The sequence below is a fragment of the Gasterosteus aculeatus genome, chromosome 6, assembly GCF_964276395.1.
Source record: "Gasterosteus aculeatus chromosome 6, fGasAcu3.hap1.1, whole genome shotgun sequence".
NCBI classification, from domain to species: Eukaryota; Metazoa; Chordata; class Actinopteri; order Perciformes; family Gasterosteidae; genus Gasterosteus; species Gasterosteus aculeatus.
Window position 1 is genome coordinate 12,087,740 of NC_135693.1, and position 26,053 is coordinate 12,113,792.

At 42.9% G+C, this 26,053-nt stretch overlaps 3 protein-coding genes across 6 annotated transcripts in view; 1 reads left to right on the forward strand and 2 right to left on the reverse strand.

The window, feature by feature from the left end:
- Window positions 1-471: 471 nt before the first annotated feature.
- sfxn3 (sideroflexin 3) lies at window positions 472-8,396 on the reverse strand. Of its 2 annotated transcripts, none has more exons than XM_040178063.2 (11): window positions 8,282-8,396; window positions 7,212-7,384; window positions 6,824-6,994; window positions 5,400-5,498; window positions 4,784-4,859; window positions 4,568-4,653; window positions 4,341-4,468; window positions 4,104-4,153; window positions 3,875-3,924; window positions 3,732-3,779; window positions 472-3,612 (listed from the first exon to the last, which is right to left on the reverse strand). In XM_040178063.2, the coding sequence occupies exons 2-11, from the start codon at window positions 7,373-7,375 to the stop codon at window positions 3,516-3,518; spliced, it is 969 nt and encodes a 322-aa protein (XP_040033997.1). In that variant the 5' UTR covers window positions 7,376-7,384; window positions 8,282-8,396; the 3' UTR covers window positions 472-3,515. The 2 variants fall into 2 exon arrangements, with proteins under 2 accessions (XP_040033997.1, XP_077960558.1); XM_078104432.1 differs by lacking the exon at window positions 8,282-8,396 and adding an exon at window positions 7,503-7,797.
- Window positions 8,397-9,795: 1,399 nt separating this feature from the next.
- On the forward strand, window positions 9,796-23,167 carry pdzd7a (PDZ domain containing 7a). Of its 2 annotated transcripts, XM_040178530.2 has the most exons (16): window positions 9,796-10,004; window positions 10,433-11,159; window positions 11,623-11,760; window positions 11,920-12,094; window positions 12,526-12,702; window positions 13,152-13,299; window positions 14,112-14,172; window positions 14,824-15,291; window positions 16,514-16,666; window positions 16,772-16,944; window positions 17,517-17,608; window positions 17,695-17,786; window positions 17,906-17,974; window positions 18,728-19,378; window positions 19,676-19,776; window positions 21,901-23,167. In XM_040178530.2, exons 2-16 carry the CDS (start codon window positions 10,976-10,978, stop codon window positions 22,078-22,080), a joined length of 2,862 nt encoding a protein of 953 aa, XP_040034464.2. In that variant the 5' UTR covers window positions 9,796-10,004; window positions 10,433-10,975; the 3' UTR covers window positions 22,081-23,167. The 2 variants fall into 2 exon arrangements, with proteins under 2 accessions (XP_040034464.2, XP_040034465.2); XM_040178531.2 differs by having other exon boundaries at window positions 9,915-11,159.
- The window catches only part of LOC120820586 (leucine zipper putative tumor suppressor 2 homolog), a 31,069-nt gene continuing 28,047 nt past the window's right edge, over window positions 23,032-26,053 (reverse strand). For both annotated transcript variants that reach the window (XM_040178532.2, XM_040178533.2), the window contains one exon: window positions 23,032-25,977. In XM_040178532.2, the coding sequence (XP_040034466.2) occupies window positions 25,795-25,977 (183 nt within the window). In that variant the 3' untranslated portion in view covers window positions 23,032-25,794. The remainder of the gene's footprint in view (window positions 25,978-26,053) is intronic.

Consider the following 26,053-nt stretch of genomic DNA (forward strand, 5'->3'; position numbering starts at 1 on the left):
TGTCCTGCAACATGAAAGTTACAACTGGTCTTTCAGGATTGTTTTCCATGCATTTATATCCAAGCTTCTTACAGGTGCAAACGTCCACTTTAAATGATTTAGATGGATGTGAGATTTAAAAAGAAATGACTACAATGTGTAATTATGTATTAATTCCAGAAAATATCAATTTAAATACAAGCACAATTGCATGCACCCCTTTTTTTTAGCAATAGTTCAATGTCTTATTAGTTGATCATTGTGAGGTGTGCATCTGCACTTGACACAAAGCTAAATAAATAAGAGGCAAAAGTAGCAGCGCTTAGTCATCTGGTTCGTCATCTGGGTTCCTCACACTTCCTTATTGAACAACACGTCTTATCGGACTTCTTTTGAAGTCCTTCCCCCATCTTTTGATCAAGGGGATGATAATCTATTCAGAAAACATTTAGAAACATACAATGTTTAATGTTGTTGAATTAAGAAGGCAAATTTCGGACTTCAACATTTTATTCTAACGCTCTGAGTAAAATACATCCCACATCAAGGAAATATATTTAATCACAATACAAAATAGATGGAGAAAACACTGCACCGACACTGACAGATCTGTGTGTGTGTGTGTGTGTGTGTGTGTGTGTGTGTGTGTGTGTGTGTAACATTCATGGAGTGTTAAACATAACAGATTGTCTCTTCATTTGTGCCATCAATATCCAATAAGATTCTACAGTTTCTTAATTCACTAAATTATTGGGTTTTCAACCAGGGCGTCAAAATCCACCGGTGTTATGTGAAATTCTGTTTACCGATCAATAAATTGCTATAATAAACTGTTTTAGTGGAGATGCTTTGCATTGTTTTCAATACATTTGGTATGTTTTTGAGAGTAACACTGACAAAAATGAGGACCACTTCTGTTTAAATAAAAGGTGAGAGAAGCCTGGAAAAGGGAACATACATTGAAGCTGAAACAAAGAGATCATACGCTGCAGTTTCCTTATTCTCAATCCTGTCCAGTTCATACCCGTCTCATCTTTGGCTCGATCTACGGGTGCAACGTGTTACAGTCCCAAGCTGAGGTTCACGTTTTCAAATGTATTTAAAATGCTGACCAAAACGTTCATATTTGTTCTTGACACTTTAGCGCGACACAAAGAAAAAAGAAGAAGCTAATGCGGAAGCAGCTTGGGTACGAGCCACGAAAACCACCAGACATTGAATAGATTATCAACTATCAGTACGTTCAGTCAACATCATTCAGCACCATTAATGAAAACAATCTTCAATACAAACAATCTTCGGAAGCTCCACTTCAGGCAGCAACAGAAATCCATCTGGCTCCAACTGCAGCACCGCAAAAGGTTATATAGTGGAGTTTCACCCTTAGCGGGGAAAAAGGCCCAAACACAACACGATAAGGTCGTCCTAATGATGCAGCCAAATGCCAAATGCAACTCTGAAGCACTGTCCTGCAGTGCGTTGATTGTGTCTTTGTGTGAGGGAGGCGAGGGACTCAAACAGGAGCTGTTGTCGGGGGCCTCAGTGTTCAAATGACAATAGCAACGTGAAACGTTTCATTCCAAAATAAGCCCAATCATTTAAAAAAAAAAAAAAAAAGAATACAAAAACCTTCACATTGTCATACAGAAGCCAGGAGCCGTATGAAAACAGGAATTGGGTCGCATGTGTTTATAGAAATGGTCTGTCTGTGGTATGACATATAAACACAATCATCTGTATGCAAGTTGGCAACAGTGCAGTTGCTACAGTCCCTCAACACACACACAGTCTACTTAAAATATACGTTCAACTTCAAATTTCTGAAACACAATCTCGAGTGACTACAGAAGCTGGGTGGAGGTGAATTTAAGTTTGAACATCGCTACTGTGAAGTAATATTTTTTTTTTTGAGCAACACTCACGAAGCATGACTTTGCACAAACATGGAATCATAGCCGGTAGCGTGCGACTGTGTCCGCTGTAACAGGTTAAGTGCTCTTGTAGTACGAGCAGCTGACTTGTCCTCCGATGCTTATGGTGAGCCAGGTGAAGTTAGAGGCCCTAACATTCTTTATGCATATGTGCTCAGTAATGATATATATATATATATATATATATATATATATATATATATATATATATATATAAGAAAAAATATACTTATTCTTGCATAATCCACAGAAACAGCACAGGGATGAATACAGCGGACATGATCTCACAATCTCACAATCATCACTAAGTGAACAGTCATCTGCTTATGCAACAATCTGAATTACTCTCAGAGAAGTTCAAACTCAACACCACAACAAAGACTACGCACAGTTACCCGCTAATACATGGAAATAAGCGTTTAGTATTTTGACTTTCCAACTTAACGTCAGCTACTTTCATTTGGTACAATCAGACATCAGTGGCTCTGATGCAAACAGTAGTTTTTCATATGGTTATGCTTGTTGCATAAAAACAACCCTGTATGTCTGACTTTAAAGAAATTAAATTAGACAAAGCAAAAGCATATTCCTCCACATGGCAACTTCCAAAGAAGCACCAACCACAACAATAATGTTTCATCAATATGCCACTATATCTAGCGACTGCACCAGGTGATAACTCTCAAAAGGAAAAGAGGCCTTTAAAAACAAGCCAACGCTGTCATGGCAACAGTACACGTTCATGATGATAAATAGCACACCCCATGATCACGGATGTGCTCTATGGCTGTGCTTTGGGAGCTTTTTGCAGTATCATTTCTCCGTATCGTCTTCGCCATGTTGTACCTAGCGCCTCATTTACCTTGTCTATGGATATTTAGGAGTAGAAGTACACTTCACCGCTGAAGAGAGCAAAAAGCTGTTAACAAGGAGTATGACAAACAGCTGGACTATTCAAAGATAATTAAGTAAACTACAACAGGGAGCAAAAAAGGGGGAATTGAATAGGTGGAGATAATTTCCATATACCTTAGTGAGTATGCAATAGCTTCAAATATCACTTTTACTAGCCGGGAATTGAAAATCGGAATATAAATGGAAAGAGGCAGCTACAAGCCCCGAAAACAAAATGACATTCAAAGAGCAACTACACAAACGCTTTACAAGCACAAGCCTTCACTGAAGGCTGGAGTGACAAATAATTAACCGTTAACTTGAATGCAACATGAAATATTAGAAACTGAAACACAAACCATGTGCTGCCTCGCTAAAGGCAGTTTCGACCAAAGGAAGACACGAAACCCACAACACAGTAATAACAAATGAAAAACAGGAGTCAGGTTTTCTTTTACAAGAAGTGCCATCTATGTACGGTGAGAAAAGTCAGTGATCGTCCTGCCATTTTTGTTTTCCCTTCAGTCAACACCCTACCCCGCTTACAATTGGAGCAGCTCCGTGCATATATATATATATATTCAAAAAAAAGACAACAAAAATAAATTTGCCTATCTTTCCCTCCTACCTGTGCCCACAGCACACCGGATTTGTATAGCATGTGTGTGCGTCTTTGTCTCGTGCGTGTGAATGTTGATGTGTTGGCTGGTCCTACAGGCCCTTGTTGAAGTAGACGGTGGTGGTGTTGGGACTGTTCTGTCGTATGCTCTCCTGCAGGTTCTCCTCCAGCCCGCTCACACTCATGGAGCTGCAAAGAGATGGTTGAACATGATTAGAAACGCTGCCGACATGTTAGACAGCACTGCGTGTACAAGTCTGACCGCCTTTTCCTCCGAGGAGAGCGCGTGCGTGCGTGGCTGTCTGTACCTTTTCTGTGGGAAGAGGGCGCAGCACAAAGGAGTTGCGAACACCAGGCTGCGAAACAAGAGGTGCAGACGGGAGGTTTTAGACGGTGTCACTCACCTTTGCAAAGGACAGATAATAGAGTCCATTGTGTGTCATTTACTCACCACAAACCGACGAGCCCCACCTGGACCGGAGCGTTGAGAATTGGAAACCGCTACGGGGCGAAAAAGTCAAGTTCAACATTGTCTGCGTGGATATAACAATGTATGTGTAACATGTGAAAAGAAGCAGGGCCCCTTTCAACCTCACACGAAACGGACCAAGCAGACCCTGTTAACCCACTGACAAAAAACAACAACAAAAGGATGAGAACCATGCATGCAGCCTCCTTACCTTCAAGAAGGCTTTCTTCTCCAGTGAATTCATTATTACAGGGGGAATGGCTGTAAAAGGAAAACATAATATAAATCAGGCGAAGTGTTCCACTTAATGAAAGGACATTTCTAACGTAAGTAGGCTTTGTATGCGTCATAGGGAGAGTCATAGAGAGTTTTTATCTCTCACGCCATAAACAACTGTGCGGTTTTAGACCCACAGATAAATAAATACAGTAGATAACGTTGCCATTACCCATGGCTGGCACCGCCATCCCGATCCTGGACACCACCACCTGCACAATGGCCTGCTTGGCAGCATTGGCAGACTCTCCCAACCGGTTTCCATTCTCATCCATCACAGGGATGCCGTACTTCAACTCCCTGCAGGAGACAAAGCACTGAAGTCATGTGGAGCAGCAGCTGTCCAGAGCTCCTGAGAGTAGGCGAAGCAGAGGGAAACGGCTTTCGCCGAGACCTCACCTCTGTCTCATGAAGGGAATGTTGATGCAGTTAGCAGCAGCGACAGCAGCAAAGGGGACAAACCGGCTGGCGATCGGCGGCAGACGCTGCAAAGGCGCAGAATCGAGAACATGTTTAGACAGGAAATCTCTGCACAAATATATGAATAGATATTCAGATCATTGATCTGCATTGGTTTACTCCATCGGATTATTCACTTGAATCAACGAGCATTACCGAAGCTAGAGACTTGAGGCCCAGGGCCGTGACCACAGCTCCAGTAGTTGCACTGACGTAGGCTACACCCAGTTGACTGTGAGGGACGAGAGAAGAGCGGATGCATTCACACATTGACGACCACTTCCTTTTCAACATTTGCACATATCATCATACGGTCTGTGGGTGACAATCAGGTAAAGTAGAACCATTCAAAGTAGAGTTGCCTCAGTGTGCAAACTCATACTTTGTTTACATATGCCAAGGCAAAAAAGGAAGATCATCACCGGAACATTTATCAGACATGCTTCGTACATACGAATACGCATTTGCAAACCCCTTATTATTCATTCATGCATGCATGGATTTGATGCATTTCTGCAGGATATATCATGTGATACAATGAAAAGAGTATGTACATGCAAGTTGTGCATGACCCGAAACAGGAAGCATAAAACCTATATCGGCATGAATGGTGAATGGTTGAGTGAGGCTAAACGTGCTTGAACTGTGGAACGTAATACCGCTGTGAGGGAAGAGGAGAGGACAGCAGATCCCACAGCCTCCTTACAGACACTAGTTTAGAGGGAAGACAGCAAAGATCTAGAGTGGAAGCGAAGTGAGAAGTCCTCCCTACTTCACGGTCATAGGGGCGTCTCCACTGCGGTTGGTGTAGTTGACGACAGCGTTGAAGGACTGGTTAACCCACTGCCAGAACACCACAGCCGGAGTTGTCCTGTAAATAAGAAGGGACAACCGTGCGATGGAGGAAGTGAGACAATGTGCAGCATGAACTACAATATTTGCCATTGTGGCAAAAAAAGGTTTGTCATGGTCGAGCACACGACGCACCAACACTCTACTGTCTCCAGTCCACGTAATGTAACACATGCAGAACATGCGTTATAGTAAGCTCGCTCTATGGAACCTCAATTATTACCTATTTTACTCAAGTATTTAAAGCCCAGATGTTAAAAGTTGGTAAAGTTTCCATTTTGGAAAAATGTTGTTATTGACACTTTACATGTAACACATCCTTCATCTACGCTGCTGTTAAGCAGTGAAACATTCTGCATTTATACTCTGTCCCTTTAGGATTACATTACATTACATTACAGGTCATTTAGCCGACGCTTTTATCCAAAGCGACTTGCATTACATTTTCAACCCATGGCTTTTACATTTTGCCCGGGGAGCAATTAGGGGTTAGGTGTCTTGCTCAGGGACACTTCAACATGGGACATGGGGCAGCCAGGACTCGGACCACCAACCTTTTGGTTCCCAGCGTACCCTCTCTACCCCTGTGCCACAACAACCCCTTAGAGGTCGACCCATTAAAATAGGGTTTTGAATTAAGTACAAGTGTTTGTATTTTCTTGTGTTAGATAAACAAGAAGATGCTTTGCCTTGTCTTTATTTCTTTAGCTATTTTGTAGTATTTGGGCAAACATATGCAAAATGAAAAGAGTCATACTTTGGCCCCCTCCAGTGGTAGTCTGCTAAAGTGACACCAGATATCCTATTGATTACTTGTCTAATCCCAAAGTAATAGATCCTAACATTACATTAAATACATGTTAAATAAATCAACATGACATTAAGGAATAATTAATAAATATGGAACAATGTTAAGTCATTTAATTTCCATGAAGTATCAATATGAATATTATTCAACACTATTATTTTGCCTACTTTTGTAATAACCTTTTCCATTTCAAAAGGTCTCTTTCTGAAAGCCTGGATTGCAAATTAAATGAGACTAAATAATTTATTAACTTTAGATTAACTACTTTTAAATCGCCTTGATAAATACTTCAAATCGTTACATTGATTACTTTTGCGGTCAATCAATTGATTGTATTACATCAACATAAACACCTGTTCACTGTCCTCTCAGCTGCCATATAATTATATTCAGCAGTGAGAGAGGTTTCTATTCTTTAAGAGGATTTCCCTCTGTGCACAGATTAAAATCTCTATTTCCACGCAGTGTTTGTACTCTGCATTACATTTAAACCAAATGGAAACTGCATCACATTGAGCACATTTCTGTTTCTGTACCTGTAGAAGGTGAGCATGGAGCCCGTGATGGACATGTTCATCGGCACCTGAGCAGACATCCGGCCGATCACAAACATCTTCTCTCCTGTGTCGGGGTGGAAGGCGGAGTCGTAGATGTACTTGGCCCTCCAGAGCTCGTCCTCTGTTAGACCAGGCTTAGCGATCCCAGATCTGAAGAGGTCAGAACAGTGGGGGGTGAACATGTGTTTTGATTTTGGAAAACAAAACGTAAACACTCATTTCCCACATCCCCTAAAATACGATGAACTGATTTCAGCGTAAATGGCACAACTGGCCACATCCCCTCTCATTTGCATTCATGACTCACTAGCTCTCTAACATGATAATGTGCACACATACTCTATCCTCCGGTCTCCTGAACCTCTACCTGTAGTTCTCCATGGTCACTCGGGCCTCCTCCAAAGTCTCAGAGGACAGCAGGACGTTCCTAGGATCTGTGACCATGAAGAAGTGCTTGGCGCGCCCCATAAATGTGCTTTGGTCCCATCTTGGCTCCTTGATGTTTATGTTGAGGGACAGCTCTTCAGACATCCTGTAGTCCTTTAAACAACAGCAGACATGTTGATCAGTATTCACACTATGTTACATGTGAATACATGCGAGTACATGTGCAGCATTTCGAGAGCTTTTCAGAGGAATCTTGACAATGTTGTCAGACCAGATAGATAAACAATCAAGGACGATGTGCTGTGCTGCAAGGCTGGGAGAGTAGATCACACCACGATCACAATGTTCAGGCCTTGACAAGAACGGAACTACTCTCTGGTTATCTACAAACTAAACATAACGTCCCCTCAACGCGAGGCAACATCTGACACGTTCAATTGCAAAGACACAATCGCAGAAATATTTTCCTGAACGTATAAAACAAGTTCCGATTGTCCAGGTGGTCTCGTGATACCCTTTAATCCTTAAAGCCAAACAGACGTGACGTTTGATGTCACATGAAAAGTAACTGGTAATGGAAATAGCATGTGACACACACACACACGGCACGCCCCGGGGTCTCCGTTTAGGTTGGTTTCCAGTCAGCTAGCTAGCTAGCAAGGCAGCTGATGTTAAGATGGAAACACACACACACACACACACACACACACACACACACACACACACACACACACACACACACACACATTAGATTTTTTTAAATGCTGAAAACGGATAATAGAATCTAATCAAATTCCCACAACATCATATGTTATCATAAGCTAAAAAACGGCATTAAATCCACTTCACTGCGGTCTAACGTTTAGATAATCTAACAACCAGTCAGCTAGCTAGGTAACGTTAGTTTACAAGCTAACTGATATGCTAGCTAACACTTTAGTTAACGTCATAACGCCGCACATTGAGGCGATGAAAACACTGACTAAGTCGAACTGTGCTTTATCGTTTTAATTCATTAAAGATGTGAATCATCACATCAATCAGACGTACCTGGTTGGCTTTCTTTTTCAAAAATGTATGACCTCTCAATATCACAACGCCACTGTGGTCCTATGCTGCGTTTTAGTACAGTTACAAGTATCGTAAAATAGAAATTCGTTGCAATTGACAGGGGGGTAAACAGGGAATCTTCTGTTGGCATACAAAACTATTTTTATGTTTTATGTATTATTTTCTGTTATCATATACTACATTCTGTGGATATGTTATTCTGTTTTTTTTTTACATATAAACTGAGGATGCAATACTACCTTCTGTTGAACAAAACACTAATGCTCATTCGGCTACTTATTAATATTAACGATACATATGAAATTGGGTGTACACACTTTACATGGCTCTGTTGCAATTAAGTTGAGTTGCAATTAATCGCAACTTTTACTTTTTCACCAAGTCCCTTGGCCGCAGTGAAACTGGATTTTAGAAAATCGGAGCTTCATGTAGGATATTGAAGGCAGCACCAAGCAGTGACGTCGTGGGGGCGTTGTTCGTCGTGGAGGACACTGGGCGTGGACGGTAGACAACACATGATTGGTCAAGAAACAGCTGACTGGCCCCAGTATGTGTAGTTCAAAGGAATCGGCCGAGCAAAAGTCATAGCATTTTCTGGAATACGACAACACCCTTAAATGATTATGCGTAAGAGAGTTTTGTAAAGGTTAAGGAGAATACGTGTAATGGATAGTTTGAATAATACAATATTAATATATAATACAATATTTCCATTCTAATTTATTTGATTAAATACATCAAACTGTATGTATTCCTTGGTGAAACAGTACCTATTCAAAAAGTGGCAGAGCTAATACAAGAATGCCTAGTGTTATCATGGAGGATTACTGAAAGGGCACATGCCCAGGGGACCCAAAGTGAAAGACCCCCCCCTTCCCTAAGAAAAAATCAATCAAAGAAGTATAAACCAGGCTCACATTGAGCACAAAGAGACAAAACAAAAAACTACAAGGTGACACAAAACAACCACAAAAAGACAGAATGACTACAAATAGAGACAAACATACAAGGCAACCTAAATAATAAGGGAAACCACTAAACACAAAATAACCTTGATGAACAACACAGCAATTACAAAGAGACTTAAAACCACAGTTAGATGCATGATAACTGTACAAATAGATACAAAACAAAATAACAAGAGGCTAAAAATAATAAAAAATATATTCTACTGATATGCAGGAGAGGTAAGGCCTTTCATGTGTGCATGTCTCAGCCCATGGTTGCATTATCTGACAATTAATATGACTGATTAAAATGGAGATTTGGATCTGATCGCCATAGAAATTGTGATGTGACACATCTGACCACCGGGCGGTGTTGTTTACCCACCTCACGGGCAGAGAGAAGCCACTCAGGAAGATCCTCAGATCACTTTCTCGACATGCACCTCGCTGCAGTTTAACGGGGAAAATACGGACTTACTGAACACAATAACGACAAAGTTCCCCGCGGGACCACCCGACGGAGACTCGAAGCAGTGTTATTATATTAGTGCAATTAGTGTGCTTAATCATCATCAGCCCATTGCTAATGGCTGCTGAGCTGCAGAGTCTTATGTAAAAGGATTACACCTCTTAAGACAATAACTGTCACCGGGAGAAACACTGATGGGGCACTAATACTCCGGAGGTGTCCGATTATGCGTCAGCCTGGCGGGTTTGTGCGCGTCTGTCCGAGCTCCTCCGGCCCGACACGGCAGGTAAGGCCCTCATTCGTTGTTTACTTTAGTTTAAAAGGTTTAAACAATGGCACGATGCTGTTTCACATGTGTGTGTGTAACTTTTCAAAGTATCTGCAGGAATCCGTTGGGACTGAAACAAGACGCGTTGCCATGTTACCAAGATGCGTAAACAATGTCAACAAGTATTCAATAGGTTCAGTTAGTTAGTTATGGATGATGAATTAAACTTTACAATTTGTTTAACATGTTGTATCGCTGTCCGTGGTGCTAAATGATAGAAAAACTCCTTCAACAACAACGTCTCTTTTGTTGACATATTCTACTTTATCTTAATTTTATTCAAGGTTATAGGTCATTACTGTATCAACATGAGTTTGAGTTGCTATTATCCCAGCTGGAACTTCTGACATCTCATTACTCAGCGCGGCATATAATCCTCACAACAGATATCCATTTAATTAAACATGACCCGAGGGGAATCACCACGCACCGCTGACCCCTCTGCAGACCGGCCGGCAGCCTCTCAGCTGAAGCACCATGTGCTGCATGGAGATGGATTTAGAGGCTGCAAAGGAAACCAGTGGATTACACTTATTTCACCTACAAAAGGAAAGGTCCACAGTTCAAACATGGAGCCCTACTTTTTGCACTTGTTTTAAAATGAATATATAGTTTTTTTTATTCCGTTGTGTTGAGATTATGTAGAACTTTTTCTACGTCACATTTTTGATTTTGGATGTTCTCTTTTTATACGCTTTATCTATGGCCTGGAACTGTTTTTAATGAGGATGGGGGATGTTACCTAGACTGTTTTACAACAACTGATATCAGTCACTTTGGACCAGCAAAAGCGAAACTCCAGTTCCCCACCCAAATTGTTCCTCGCCTCAATTCGCCAACTCGCCCTGCTGCACCAATTCCATCCTGACCGTGGACCACAGGTATCCTCCTGCCTGGATGACTAATGGAGGAATTGCCAGACACGTAGCATGGCTAGCTCCTCTCACGCCTCAGGCTCTAGGGAGATGACAAAGGGAGGGGGGCACCCCCACTCAAACCATGCCGGGGGCTCCCACAGCACTACGCGCTACTTGCTGAAGAAACAGCACCACCACAGAAGCAGGTCCTCCTCGCCGATGGGCAGAGTCATTCTCATCAATGTACCTGTCGATGGTGAGCTCACAGTCCTGTGTTACCATGGAGACATACCCTGGGCCATCGGCTTCAGGGGCCCACCCGGGACTGTTGTTTAGTCAATCATAAGCACAAAATATGATGAGAGTTCAGAGCCATTCAAGGTATTATTAATAAAGTAATATATTGTAGATAATAGGGATGAAATAGTTGATTCATTTCTTTTCCGATGAATTGTCAATTATTCATCCACTCATATCAAAACAAGAAGTGATTCTGGTTCTTAAAATAGGAGTATGGTAGCACTCATAGATACCGAACACATGCATGCGAGGATTTGCCATTACGTTAGTCAAATTTTATAACTATTAGATACTTAATATTGATGGCTCAGTTCCCTTTACCCCAAAGATATTGACTATCAAGTATTTCTGCAAAGTATATGGTTTTCATTTGGTTTAAAATGACTCATGAATGACGTTCAGACTGTCTTGTGTTGCAGGAGGAGATGAAAGTGAAGACATTCACGCAGTGACAGTCGACAAGAGCCCAGATGGGCGTCTGGGCTTCAGTGTCCGCGGGGGCTCTGAACATGGACTCGGTATATTTGTCAGCAAGGTGGAGGATGACAGCTCTGCAGGTTATTTGGAACAGTGTCTGTGTGTGTGTGTGTGACTTTGTTTCTCACAGTGATGGCAAGTCTATATTTCAGTGAGCGTTCATCTGGGGTGGCGTGGTCCCCTGTTTCCACGTGGCGTTCAGTGCTGCGCATCACGCTGAGTTCCACCTCTGTCCGCAGCGCTGGCCGGGCTGTCCGTGGGCGATAAGCTGGTGGAGGTGAACGGGGTCAGCCTGGAGAGCATCACCATGAGCAGCGCTGTGAAGGTCCTGACAGGCAACAATAGGCTGCGGATGGTGGTGAGACGGGTGGGCAAGATCCCCGGCATCCGCTACTCCAAGGAGAAGACCACATGGTGAGGCCAAACAGCCGAGAGGGGCTGCTCACTTGTGTGATCGTCAATAAGTCTGCCAGAAAAGATATCAGTAGTTAAATACTCACACTGTAACTAAATATTACCACTGCACTTTGCTCAATTGTTATGTACAGGTCGGACTACAACCTTGTTGTTACCGGCACGGACCTTTGCATGGCCCTTGTATTGTGAATTATTGTCCCTTGACTGTAGCTCACACTGGTTATCGTTCTGCTGGGATATACTGTATCTTGGTTTCATGTGGCAGCAGTGGATGAATTACCTCCGTGACCTTTATGGCTTTTTGATTGACTGAGACTGACAGAGCTAACTGCAGCAGAGGAAGAGAAAGCGGATATAAGACTGTTTTCAGGCGTGCATATGTGTGTGTGTGTGTATGTGTGTGTGTGTGTGTGTGTGTGTGTGTGCAGGGTGGACCTGATTCACCGGCGGATGGTGGTGGAGGAGAGCGGGCGAACACCGTCAGAGGCCAGTTCAGACAGCGCTCTCCGCAGGATCGTACATCTCTTCACCACCTCGGATGACTACTGTTTGGGCTTCAACATTAGAGGAGGCAAAGAGTTCGGACTGGGGATTTATGTTTCTAAGTATGAACCATGTGTGGGTTGAAAATTGTTGCCTTTTTTTCCTCCTGAAGGATGCTGCAGTGTGTGCATGCAGTGGAGCGCAGTGTCCTCGGGCACAAAGGAGAACAGGGTGGCAAATTAGAACACAATAGAATATCACATAATGTGGCATTTGCAGTTTTGTTTTGTTTTGGTCATTGATTCAAAATAACCAGGAAACAATCAGAAAGTTGGGACAGGCAAATTATGTTAATGTTCTCACCATTACAAGAGTTTATAAAACGCTTTGATGAGTTTAGTGTGAATACAATATATATACATTTAGTAAATACTGTATACAGCATAAAACATTCTAAATACGTTTTAGAGTAGATGACATAAAAGTATAACCTAATAAGAGAAAACCGTTAAATAGATATCACCGGTTATATCTGTTATTGTGTACATGACTTATTGTATTTTCTCTTCAGGTTGGACCCGGGCGGACTTGCAGAGCAGCACGGCATCAAGATGGGCGATCAAATCATGGCGGCCAACGGGGTCAGCTTCGATGACATCACCCATAGCAATGCAGTCGAAGTCCTGAAGAGCCACACTCATGTCATGTTGACCATCAGGGTGAGAGACATTTAAATTAAACTTGAGGTGAATTAATAACGAATCTAATGATGAAGTAAAAAGAGAAGAGCAGGCTGCTGGCTTACGGCCCTCGAGTTCTTTATGCACGTCTGTGTACGCATGCACGCGTGCAAGGCCGCGCCGCTTAACCCGTGTCATTTTAGATAAAAGGAATCGTGTATGTGTGTGTGTCTGTGTGTATGAATTGGCACACGTGTATTGTGCAGCGGGTGTGTGAGCGCTCTCTCAGCTCGCTGACATTGCTGCTTGCTCGTTTTACTCCTCTGATCTCAGGTTCCACGTGTGAAGATCGGCCAGGGACGACGTTCATTATTCAAAGGCAGTCAGGGATCAGGTTATAATCAACAGAAAGCTGAAATTTATGTCTTCCCCCCGTCCTGTGTTAGACCCGTTTGTGAGTTACATAGTGTGTAAGGTTAACTTTAGTCACTAAACTGGCCATGCAAGGCTGTAGTTGACAATTAGATGAAACCCTGATACCTAGTTTCTTCCTATTTGACCTCACGCTGTGTTGGTGAGACAAGCCCTTAAAATGGACTTGACATGCAATCGGAAAACAATTCTTAATTCATAATAGCTCCTTTTTCTAAACCTTTGTAAACTAAATACTAAGTGAAATATCAGAGGCTGTGTTGTTGTGCTGTAGGTCTGACTGGATGTAAGTGTCGGCCGTGCGGTTGGACCAACACTGATGACTCACATAAATATCTAACTATTGGACATTGTCATTGTGGATGTTTAGCTCAAAGCTCCGTTCCTGCTGAACATTTTGTGTTTTTAAACTTCAACAGGAAGCTGGCAGATACCCTGCGTACAAGGAGATGGTGGCAGAATATGGCTGGCTCGACAATTGTATGTTGTATTCTAAATTATTATTTTACAAAAGAGAGTTAGTGTAAGATGAATTTTATAAATAGATCCGATTGAAACCGTAGTGTGAAAATAATGACCTACTGTATATAGAACTGAATATTGCAGAATAAATTAATGAAGATTTGACCTTATGATTAGGAATTTTTTTAATCACTATCTCCATGTGGAAAGTTACTTTAATTAATCATATTTACAAAAGTGGAACAGTGGCCATATGTAGCTTGCTTATACATATTCATACGAGTCAAATTTCTATCCGTTTGATACTTCTTAACACAGCTTGATTCACTGAACTCAAACGCAGCTCAGCTGTCTGGAACTCAGCACGACCTGACATCTGGGTCAAGACGCAGAATCATTTTTGAGTTTCTTTTTTAAATGAGGAAGCGGAATAACTCCGGGTTCATGTTCTGTCTGTCAACAGTTGAGAGGATGAACAGGACACGATGGCAGACAGACTCTAGTCCCAAAAAACTGATTGTGCAAAAGAAGGAAATGAAGCTTCACTATGTTACCCTGCAGCTTTTCTCTTTGGGTTTCTGGTGCTCAGATATGACAATTGGACAGTTTTATTCATATTTTTAGACAACAATATTATTCAATTTAATTATGTATTTCTTTTTTCTACAGTGGTCAATGGGGGCCTTGCGCCATCCCCCCAGGCTTCAACCTCAAACTCCTCTGCTTCCTCGCTGTCCTCCAGCACCCCTCTCAGCTCCCTCAGTGGTCTCTCCCAGGTCCTTTTCCCACAAGTCTTTGGGTCCGAGATGGTAGACGTCGCAATCGCCACGGAGGGACGATCCAGACGTCAAAGCAGCGCAGAGCAAACGGCCGACACCGCCATACAGACTGACCCCTTCCCTCCAAACCACCCAAACCACCCCTCAACTAATGGGTCGTACCGCGCTGTAGGCGCCACGTTGCTGCTGAAGGACACCGTCATACGAGGGAAAGGGGAAGGCCCGAGGGAGACGGGAGGACGTGGAGACGGAGGGCACCAAGAGGCAGGGAAACACTCACCTAAGACGGCAGCACTGATGGCCCTGAGCAGACCACGGAAGCCGATCAGACGTTCCCAGAGCCACATCACCGTGTCAGGTGAGACCTGCAGGTTCGATGGAAACGTTTAACAGACTTAAAGGGTGTGTAGAGTTTAGGAGTACTTATCGGCAGGAGATTTTCATGGCTATGCTTGAACCTACCTACCGTACCTAGAAAGAGAGAATCACAGCGTTTTTGTTATGAGGCCTTCATACCTCAATAGGGAGCAGGTCCTCCTCGCAGAGTTCACCATGTTACACCACAGGTTTTGGACCAAATATTGGATCTAGCGAGAGAGTTTCCAATACAAACATGTTTGGGGGACGCAAATTCATTTATGAGTCAGGTTGCACTCTGTAGTGTGGCTGTTGGTCGTAGAGGAAGTATCGTCAGAAACAAGGCACAGCCTTTAGCTGAGTGCCTGCATTCCCTGTGTGATGAGATCCTTTCCCAAATCCTCACATATCTTTCTGCAGGCCATCAATCAGTTCAATGCTCCTTCTTCTTTCTATCACTCCGGGGAGTTAACAAGCACATCTAAGCTCCACACGGCTGATTTAACACCCAGAAGAAAATGTATCCAACAGTACAAAGTTCAATGCACGCTCCTGATGAATCACCGCCCTTTACTCTCAGTTATGATACCTCTGTGAGAAATGAATAACAACAAACACATGGAGAAGTATCTCCTCCAAGCTTTGGCAGGGCTGTTGAGTTATTAGCCTTTCCTTCTCGGTTCATCCAACTCATTCATACCTCCAGGACCTGGCGGGTGCTTGCATTGAAGCTCAGGGCAGATTCCCTATTTGTTATGTGTGCTGGAGCACTTTGCTGTAGTGCCTTCAGGAGATAGGGGTGTGTTCAGGTCAGCCCGGCCGCTATTCATCAGCATTACTGTGTTACTTTCCACGGAGGGAGATTTACTGCAGTGAATAGAGGAGCTGACTGGAAGAGAAATGGACCGTCTGTACTCATAGCGGAGAGAGTGTATCACCCAACGGTTAAGCAAGAACGGGTACGAAGCCCAATGAATTATGTTTTCAGCATCAAACACAGAGGTGTAGAATGTCCTGTTCATGCTATGGCTCAACACCAGCACACACATTTGTGTATGATTTAGTTACTTTTCTTGTTTCCATTCATTAACATGATTTTGCAGCTGTTGAAATTGGTTAAAATCATCGTGTTTCACAGCATTCGGTTGGGAAAATTAATCGGTATTGCTTCTTTTAGAGGGACTTGAATTCCACTTTAGTCCTCCTTTTTTTTCCACCTTTAGAGGACAGTCAAAAAAAGAAGAGAAAACAGAAGGAGAAGAGCTCTGGAGAGGGTGAAACCGGCCTGCAGCGATCGAAAACCTTTGTCAACCTTTTCTTCAAGAAAGACCGTAAAGATAAAAGCCGCTCCAAGTCTCCGTCCCATTCCCACAAAGGTGAGAGATCAATCCCTGGTTTCGTGAGGCGCATTGTTTATTTTCTATGGAAATCTCATGCCGTCCTCAGGTCTTGTTTATTTTTTCTACCCTTGAATTCCTCAGATAAGGAGCGGGGTCGTCCTTTCCAGCTCTTGACCTCCCCGAGGGAATCCCGTGCCGGAGTTAAAGACGGCAGTCTGCCGCCGCGCCCGGAGACACTGCAGCACGTGGAAGACATGGCGAAGAAACTGCTCACCCAGGATGAGGTGGCGGCTGTGATGAGACACTGCCGGCGGGTGAGTTCACCGATCTGAAATGAATACTTCTGACACCTCAGTGACACTGTGTTTCTTTTTCCCCTCCCATTGAAAACCTGTCAAACTACATTTTGGTTTAAGCGTGCAGTATTTTTCCCGTGTTGCCGAGCGTCCTCTAGTGATAGATGTTTCTGGCAGCGGCTGTGAAAAAAGACGGATGTGGCTCGTCGTTTATGATTAGGTTAAAATATCAGCCGTCCTTTGATCCACTCGTCTTATTTGGCCCCATCTCACACTCAGCGGCCAATTTCAGGGGATCCGATTTTAGCAGAAGATATTCTATCTTCTATCTAGCACAGTAAAATACTTCAACCCACTGGAAACAGGAAAACCCTAAAATGTAATAACCATGCAACAAATCAGTGACATCATGCAACATGTATCAATCATGAAAAATGTACAGTCGTTGATCGTAATGTAATACTAAAAATGTAGTGTTGCATTTTGGGAAAGAAGAATCTGATGGAAATCTTTCACTACAACCAACTGCACTGGTTGGTTCTTCCTGTTCTTCTTTTCCAATGTGTGTCCCAATCTAACCTTGCCTTCAGTTTTTGTCCGACATTGTGATTGAGGATTTGGTGCGTCCCATTCTGGCAATCTTGGACAAGCCAGAGAAACTGCTACTTCTCAGAGAAATAAGGTGAGATATTTCTACTCATAGAATTATGTCTCTATAGACAAACTTTTGATATGTATGTAACTGATGCTGATCTATATCCTCTGCAGGATGCTGATACCTACTACCGAGCTGGGTCAATTTGACAGCATGGTCATGCCCTTTGAGCTAGAGGCGTACGACATCCTCAAAAGTCGCTCTGGTAGGCAGAGGAATGAAAGATAAAAGATTAATCAGTTGAAAAATTCTGGTAAGATAAAGCATGAAAAAAAGGGATTTGTGGAAAACCAGTGACATATCAAGCCGACTATTTCCTCTCAGTTCGTTCTCCAGCTCTCCGCTCCCCTCGTAGAGGAACCCCCCGACGTCACCTCATCACCCCGATTCCAGGTACATTCACTATATCTCTCCCTTCCTCTCATCCTTTCTCTTTCGAGACCTCACCTCTGTCTTCTGACACCCTCTCTGTCCGCTTGGTGTCCTCTAATCCGAGAGCCACGCGAGACACACAAGGGGCTTAATTATACCTCTCACCCTTTGTCTCCTTCCCCTCCCGCTCTAATTCTTCCTCCGTCATCCCACTTCTCTCCTGAAACACACACACACACACACACACACACACACACCTCCCATCCTTATATAAAACACACTTGGCATGCACAAAATATCTCAGGTTTCCTGTGGCTTTGCTGAAGCAGAAGCTTGTGTTACATCTCTGTGGCCAACAGAAAGGACTGAGACGAGCCTGCTGGGTCACTGTGAGATTTCAACTATAAGGAGGTCTTATTATTATTATTATCTTATTATTTTCTTCATTTAAAGGTCGTCGACACAATCAATACAGTCTTACTTAAGATTGACTGCGAGTGCCTCCCTTTCCAAAATTACAAGTTAGGGGTCAAAGGGTCAACGTTCTTATCATACCTCACATATGTTTTTTTTCGCAAAGAAATTACCAAAATAAGATCCGGTCGTGCGAAGACAGAATAAAGTGAGTTTATCAGAACTCTTTAGCTTTCCATTCATGTCGGTTGGATTAGCAGATGAATGCTTGTGGTGGTTTCTTGAACCGTCCATAGTGAAAGCAATAATCTGTGGAGGAATCTTTTAGATCTTAACTGTGTTGGTGTAATGTTTGTCCAGACTGCAGGGGTGGGTTCCACCTCCAACCGGTCCAGGACAAACTGCGGGAGTTTCAGCTGATCGAGGAGTTGGACAGATTACGTTTGTCCAGCCATCAGTCGGGCCATCTGCCCCCATCGCGCGCTTTCACGCCTCTGCTGGACGTGCCCGTGGACCACCACGGCTCTGCGTACGTGCGCCCCCGCTCCCTGAGCCCCTTACCAACCCGCGGCCTCCACCCCAGCCAATCACCTCACAACGCTCAGCGCGGGCGGCAAACCCGAAGGGAGAACGAGGTGCAGCAGCACGACAAGACGTCCTCGTTGTCGGTGTCCGACCGAGGAGATGCGGCGCCCCAACGAGGGAGGTCGCCTGAGAGGAACGGGCACGGGAGGGCGAGGAGGGAGTTGAGTCCCGACAGCGTGCATGGTGGACGCCGCCGGCAGGAGGGCTACACGGAGGTCAGCGTGCGCGTGCCTTCACAGCGGCGAGGGAGACCCCCTGTGGAGGATTTGTTTCAGGCACCGAGAGACCGGAGTCCATCTACAGGCAGAGAGAGCAGTCAGCGGCTAAATGGACATTCACAACACGGTGTTAAGAGAAGAGCAGCTCGGCCATCTGCAAGCTATGAAATCAACACTTTGACCATCTCTAAGGCCAAGCAGTCACTGGGTGAGTTCTGTGTATGTTTCCCTTTGATTTCAGTTTAATTTATTGATTTCAGTGTGATCTGATTGGCGTGAAACTTTCCATTTGAATGTTTTCATCCTCCCATATCCATTACCTCACCAGTAGAGGTCAGGATGTCACTAAACTGAAGGGAAGACCTAAACCTACAATGATAACTGAAATAGACCAAAGAAAGTAGATAGACACTATTAGCCTTGGTTGAATATATAACAATAGTAAATAAATGAGAATCAGGAAATGCCTCAGGTTGAGATTGTGGTATTTGTTTGTTGTTTACAGGTATTAGTGTATCTGGAGGTATGGAGTCTAGAGTCCAGCCCATGATAAAGATTGAGAAGATCTTCCCAGGTGGAGCTGCATCTACGAATGAGGCTCTCAAGGTGACTTAAATATGGTAGCGACAGGAAGCCACACAAAGTCACCATATCACTAAAAATGCGTGTCGGTTGAATGAAAAAGAATCTAAATAATACAAAATGTTGTTTTTTTTAGCACTGCAAAGGCTGGTAAACACATTGAACATAATGATGCATTATAATAATTATAATAATTTTTGAGAAAGTACTCGTTGTGTAAGAACCCGTCAGGTCCTCTGGTTGTGAGCAGCTGTGGCGATAAGTACGTCTTTCACGGAGAGGTTGAAGATGTGCAATCAGGAGTGCAGGTGAAAAGAGTGGAGAGGCATCTCGAGTGTCCAATCGCCTTGAATATTGATGAAGTACATGGGTGCTGGTCTGCTAATGTATTGGTAATATACCGCCTGCACAGTAACTTAACTTTCATCTGTGATCTTGGCCTGGTCGACTTAGACGCACATGATGACACACACACACACACACACACACACACACACACACACACACTCATTCACCACAGACATTTTTGGACACTTGCATTAAGATACTCGAAAGAAGTTTCACAACAGCTAAATACCAAAACCCGGTTCTAATACCTGATTAGAGTGTCAAATGCAACGTGACCAGCATCTTCTCAGACGTTTAAAGTCAATGAACTTACTCTAGAGTGTCTGCAGTCACACACTACCAAGACACACAGATTTAACCCAATGTTGGATCTAGAAGAAAGACATTATGCATTGACAGTGGAAGGAAATGCAGAGATAATAATAAATAATAATAAAGCGGTCCAGAGGTCTGTGGGACTGTGCTTAGACACTGTGGTACTTGTGGAGCTGAATGTTAAGATCAGTATCATCACCAACGTATTACAACTTGTCCCGAGGGCAGTATGAAAGTAAAATATCACAAAAACGGAAAAAGTAGATACCAACTCCATAGCTGCTGCAAACCCTTATGCACGTATTAAAGTAAAGCAGAGATTGAGCCTTTATTGCATGTACTACATTATAGAATGTGTTTCACTGACAGACCTGAGCAGAGCCGTGGCTAAACGCCAATGGAGGTAAATACGAGAATATGGATTTTGGTAGATTTGGTAAAAATGTCTATCCTCCACAATGAGATGCACTACTTAAATTTAAGTATGGATAGATGTCTCCTCATCTTTAGAGACTCCCATCACAATAGATAATACACAGAGACAATATTTCTCCTCTCCTAAATAATCTAGTTGAATTTATGTGTAATGGTTCGGTACATTGTGAACAATTCAAAATCTCCTTAGTTTGCCATTTTCTCTACGTTTACATTAGATTCAAAAGGAAATGATGTTCACCTTAATTTATCACTAAGAGACGTATGACATTCTGATGTAGGGTTTGAAAACTAATTAAAATCTAATTTAATCTCCTCTCTGGTTAAATGGAGCTTAATCTTTTGATACTGTCCTCATGGGAGGCTGGAGGGTTTTAGTTTAACACCAGATTGTGTGATGAGCTGAAAGTGGAACCTCCCCCCATACAAATACATTTAACCTATATTAGATCCAATGTAGAAGTACAAAATAAAGGGGAAACATATGTCTTTGTCTAATCACTGGAAAGGAAAAGGGAAAGGGAAAGTACGCGGTTTGAATACAACAATGGCCATGGGTCTTGTGTGTTTATGTGTTGCTAACCTTCACTGAGGTTGAGCACACGAGACAGGTGCATCCTCGTCAAATGCCGATGACATCAAAGGAAGTTCTTCTCCTCGGTCCATCCTGCAGGAAGCAACGAGAAAACGGTCCCAGCTGTGTGTGTGTGTGTGTGTGTGTGTGTGTGTGGTTGTCTCGGTGTATGTTCTTTTTTCAACGAACCTGGTGCTGTAGGGGAAACTTTATATGTGCACTAGTGACGGCCTTCGGTGTGGTTTTACTAAACTAATGGGAAAGCCCCAATTCTCTCTGGCATAAATCAGGTTCCCGCTAAGGGACACAATCAGTGCAGATTCATGGGACAGATTGCTCCAGGAAAAAAAAAAGATTTAGATGGAGAGGAAAACGTACAAAGCCATACGTGATCATGATGTATTAATAACAATCAATCCTATCTCTCCTTGGAGTTTTGCTCGTCTAGCTAATCCCCCCTCTGTTTGCCTTCGCAGGCAGGGGATGAGCTGTTGTCGGTGGACGGCGAGAGTCTGCAAGGAGTGACTCATCAGCACGCAGTGGATGTGATTCGCAGAGCGTTCAGCAACAAGGCCAAAGACCCGATGGTTTTTGTAGTCAAGGTCTCCAAGGTCCCCACCACCACCACCACCCGCCCCAGGAGACCTGCAGACTAACCTTTCGTGTGCCTCACAGTCAGACTGCAGTTCAGGCATGAACGACACAAAAACCTGCAACTGCTGCAGGAGTGAATGAACTATGGGGTCTACTCCAAAAGAGAAGATATTGAAGGAAAGGATGCACAGAAGCATTTATCCTATATAACGCAGAGTTATAACCGTAAATATATCAAAGGGAAAGGTGGACATGTTGAAATAGCTTTATTTGTTTATACAGTTTAACATTACTGATCACTTTTGCTACTTTTTTTGCTTTGTTTTTACTAAATGCACATATTGCACATTAACTGGATCTTGTATGTTTGACGGTAAGATAACGTGGTTCATGAACTCCTCTTTGGTTAAAGTTGTGCAGCTGACACCAGGCAACCTTGGCATGACCTCTGCTGATTGTGGAGCCGGTGTTCTGCCCTTTTCAGCTGGAGCATCTCAGTCCTGCAGCCCCGCAGGCCTGCCAGAGGGAGATTATCTCAGCCTGTGTTATGAGATTTAGAGATTTATACCCAGATTAAAACTCTGTATTATGTCAAAAACTGATAGTTTGGGTTCAGTGGATGTCTGGGGGGATTATTACAAATGCTGCTCAGTATTTGGTGCTGCATGATTCTGGCAGAAGTGCTCGTGCTCTGGAGCAATCCGCCACTTTAGAGGCTTAATTACACCATGCTGTGGCCTGAGCTTATGCAGGCATGTGGAGGAGTTGGAAAAACATCTCAATGAGAAATGCGGGACATGAAGGCCAGTGGCACAATTTAAATCAAAGTAGAGCAGAGGAGATATGGGCTGCTAGTTAACTGGAATCCGTGTGCATAGTGCCTTCCTTCTGCAGATGGCCAGTGTGAGAAAAGAGAATGAATAAATGAAAGAAGGTCAAGGCCTTTGAGTTACAACTAAGTGCTAAAAATTTAAATTCAATTCAAGACTCACACAAGTTAAATCAAGAGTAAATTTAAGGTGTGACAACTTGTTTTTTAATTAAAAACACTTGTACAAGAAATGTACACATAAAAATATACATGGATAACTACCTACATGAATTACTGAAGACACAATGTAAGTTAACACTTAAAAAATGCACACAAAATTATGAGAAAAAAAGAGAAGAAAATGTGTTACGTTGCTTTGGTCTAGTCACAGTGGCTACATTTGATATAGATATTTTGTCTAAATAAAAGACAAAGTCACTCTGTTATACTATTTAGTGTTTTACATATTTACACAGAATCAGTTATTCAACAATGAAGAGAACTGAGATTTGAGGAAAAAGCGGAAGCCCGTACATTTCAGTTTGGTTTGCATCACCTGTATTCATCTGAACCTCATCTGCGTGAATAACAGTCTAGGTCTTGTTAACAAATTAAATATGGTGGGCCAAACCACTTGCTTCAATCAAAGTCACTTCCCATGGCTATGCTCATGTATGCGGGCTTGTAATAATCTACAAAATCCCTCAAACCGCAGTGAATGTGGTAAGGTCATGCGAAATATAGACTGATTGAAATGTGATAATCAAATCTCGGGTTGGATTGAGTTTCCAAGAATAAAAACCATAACACTTTCTTGGTTTGCGTTCACTCTGAACTCAACTTAATGAAGAAGTCAACCAAAAATCACCCGTCTCATGCGTTTATGAATTTAGGACAAGCAAGACCCAAAGATGAAGACATGAATTGGTGCGATATTATGATCCTGACAATCAGATAATTGATCAATCAAAATGGAGCGTCGGCGGTTCAAAACTGAGCCTAAACTAAAAGTTGCCAACTGTTATCAGCTGCAAAGTTTGGTCACTAGAGTTTGTGTCACAGAGATCACATAATACATAAAAACATATTTTCATGCATTACAGTATTAGGTGCACTCTTTCTATGCTGCCGCCTCCATTTATAACTGATCCATCATTTGAAATATTGGTATGTGATATATATATGTACGTACATCGAGGAGTTTTTTATACGTTGTATATTAAACCCACACTTATATCAGTACTACAACAAAATATCTTCAGGTGCTTTATATAGAAAAATATACAACATCTCCATTATATAGATTTCCATTTAACTGTTGTTCCTTGATAAAGACTCTTTGTAAAATAAAAGATCTCAGTCAACTACTTTTTTTCCCAGAGACCCATCGTGCTCAGTTTTAGCTTTGCGTCTACTGTGAAAAAACAGCTTCAAACATTGACGTGCTCCGCGCCGGCTTATGTTCAGGGCTTTAACAGCCACTCGGCGCCGGCGCTACTGCATCGGCATGTTCTCTCTTCAGCGCTATCTGAACTACCAGCTTCTAAATCTGATACTACAAAGACATGCAGACATGCCAGTCTTGCTACCTGTATAGCAGTCAGTGAAGATTATAGTCCAGTGGGGAAAATAAGATGACTATAAACGTTTTATTTGGCTTTTGGCTGGCAAAAGCTAAATAAAGAGTACTAATGGAAATGAAAGAGAATAAAAGGGATCTCTGAATAAGCATGCCTTTAAATCTCTCAGTGACGACATGACCGAACTGAAAGAATATGCACCATTTCTAGCTTCCTGATACCGACTGCTGACTGTTATAAAAATAGAGTAAAAAGCAGCGAAGGAGATGGAAAGAGTGAGCCGATATAGAGACAAACACAGAAATAGAAAGAGAGAGGAGAATCAAGCGCATTGTGGTGATGTCTCCTCATGCAACGGTCTGCTTCCTATCGTGCTACACAATTGTGAAATGCACATGTATGTTTATGTCAGAGCTTGCTGTGTTGTCTGAGATAAAACGCTGGTCGGGTGCGACAGCGTGAACGTTGGTGGTCTAGTAAACAGCAGCGTTTTTCAAACGTTTGGTTTCTGTTTCCTCCTGGTTGGAGAAACCAGTTTAGGATATCTAGATGTCAAAACTGGTGTGTTGTAGTTCGAGGATTTGCTTGTTGTATCACAACCAAAATTGCACGGAAAAGTTCTGCAAACCGCTACTGTGTTTCCCTGGGTGAGCAGATTCTTCAATTGGCCGTGATGACCATTTATCCCGATAACAGTCACCATACATTCTTTGTTTTATGGAAATTTAGCACCAGAAAAACAATAATCATTTTTAAAATGAAATGAACGCTGATCCTTTAAAAACGTTGAAACACAAATAGCACATGTTTGGTGTTTTTTCCCCCTCAGCAGCTGCTGTTGTTGTTTGGCCAGTTGATTAGAGCATCATTAGCAGCGGTGGCTTTTGATGGGACTGCTGTCATGATGGAGCATTGCATGCTGGTGGCCCGGGTGTTTAACCTTGTGTGCGATCACGAAAGGGGTGACTGCACTTTGATCACACTGCCGTGCCCGCAGTAACATTTTTTTGCTACAAGTTCCCGACTATTTTTGAAACCCTGATTTGATCTGGCGGTCTGTGGGAGAAACGCTATCTTCACAGCTTTAGCTCCGGCAGAAGGGAATAAGTCTTTGTGCTGGCTTTGTAGTGGAGCAAAACCTGTTAAATGTGCTAGAGGGGACACTTTGTATACGGATTTATTGGAGTACGGAAGAAACAATGCACCTTTGGGAGACTTCCCTTTTGACAGTGACAAGTGGTGAGTGCTCACTCAGTGGTCCAGTTGTGGAAGACAGAGCAGTATTTGGCCTGGACTTCAATGTTTGGTTAACGTCCTCAGTCTTTTTCGCGTTGTGTTTCCACGTTCCTGTGCACATACTACGACAAGTGTGTGTGTTAGTGTGATTAGATCTCTGTGGCGGTGATTTCCTCAAAGTGGATGTCGTTGCTGCCACTGTGAACCTCGTAGTCCTCCATGTCCCTGTTCTCCAGCTCCAGACTCAGCTCCCTCATCACTCGCTCGAGATCCCGGTTTCTGCGGTACATCTGGATGTAGTTCTGCTGCAACTGTTTCTGGTAGCGGATCACCTGTGTGGAGGGAATCACGGTAAGTGAGTCAATCAGAAGGAAGAATCAGAGTAAGCTATTTGGTTGTGTGTGACAT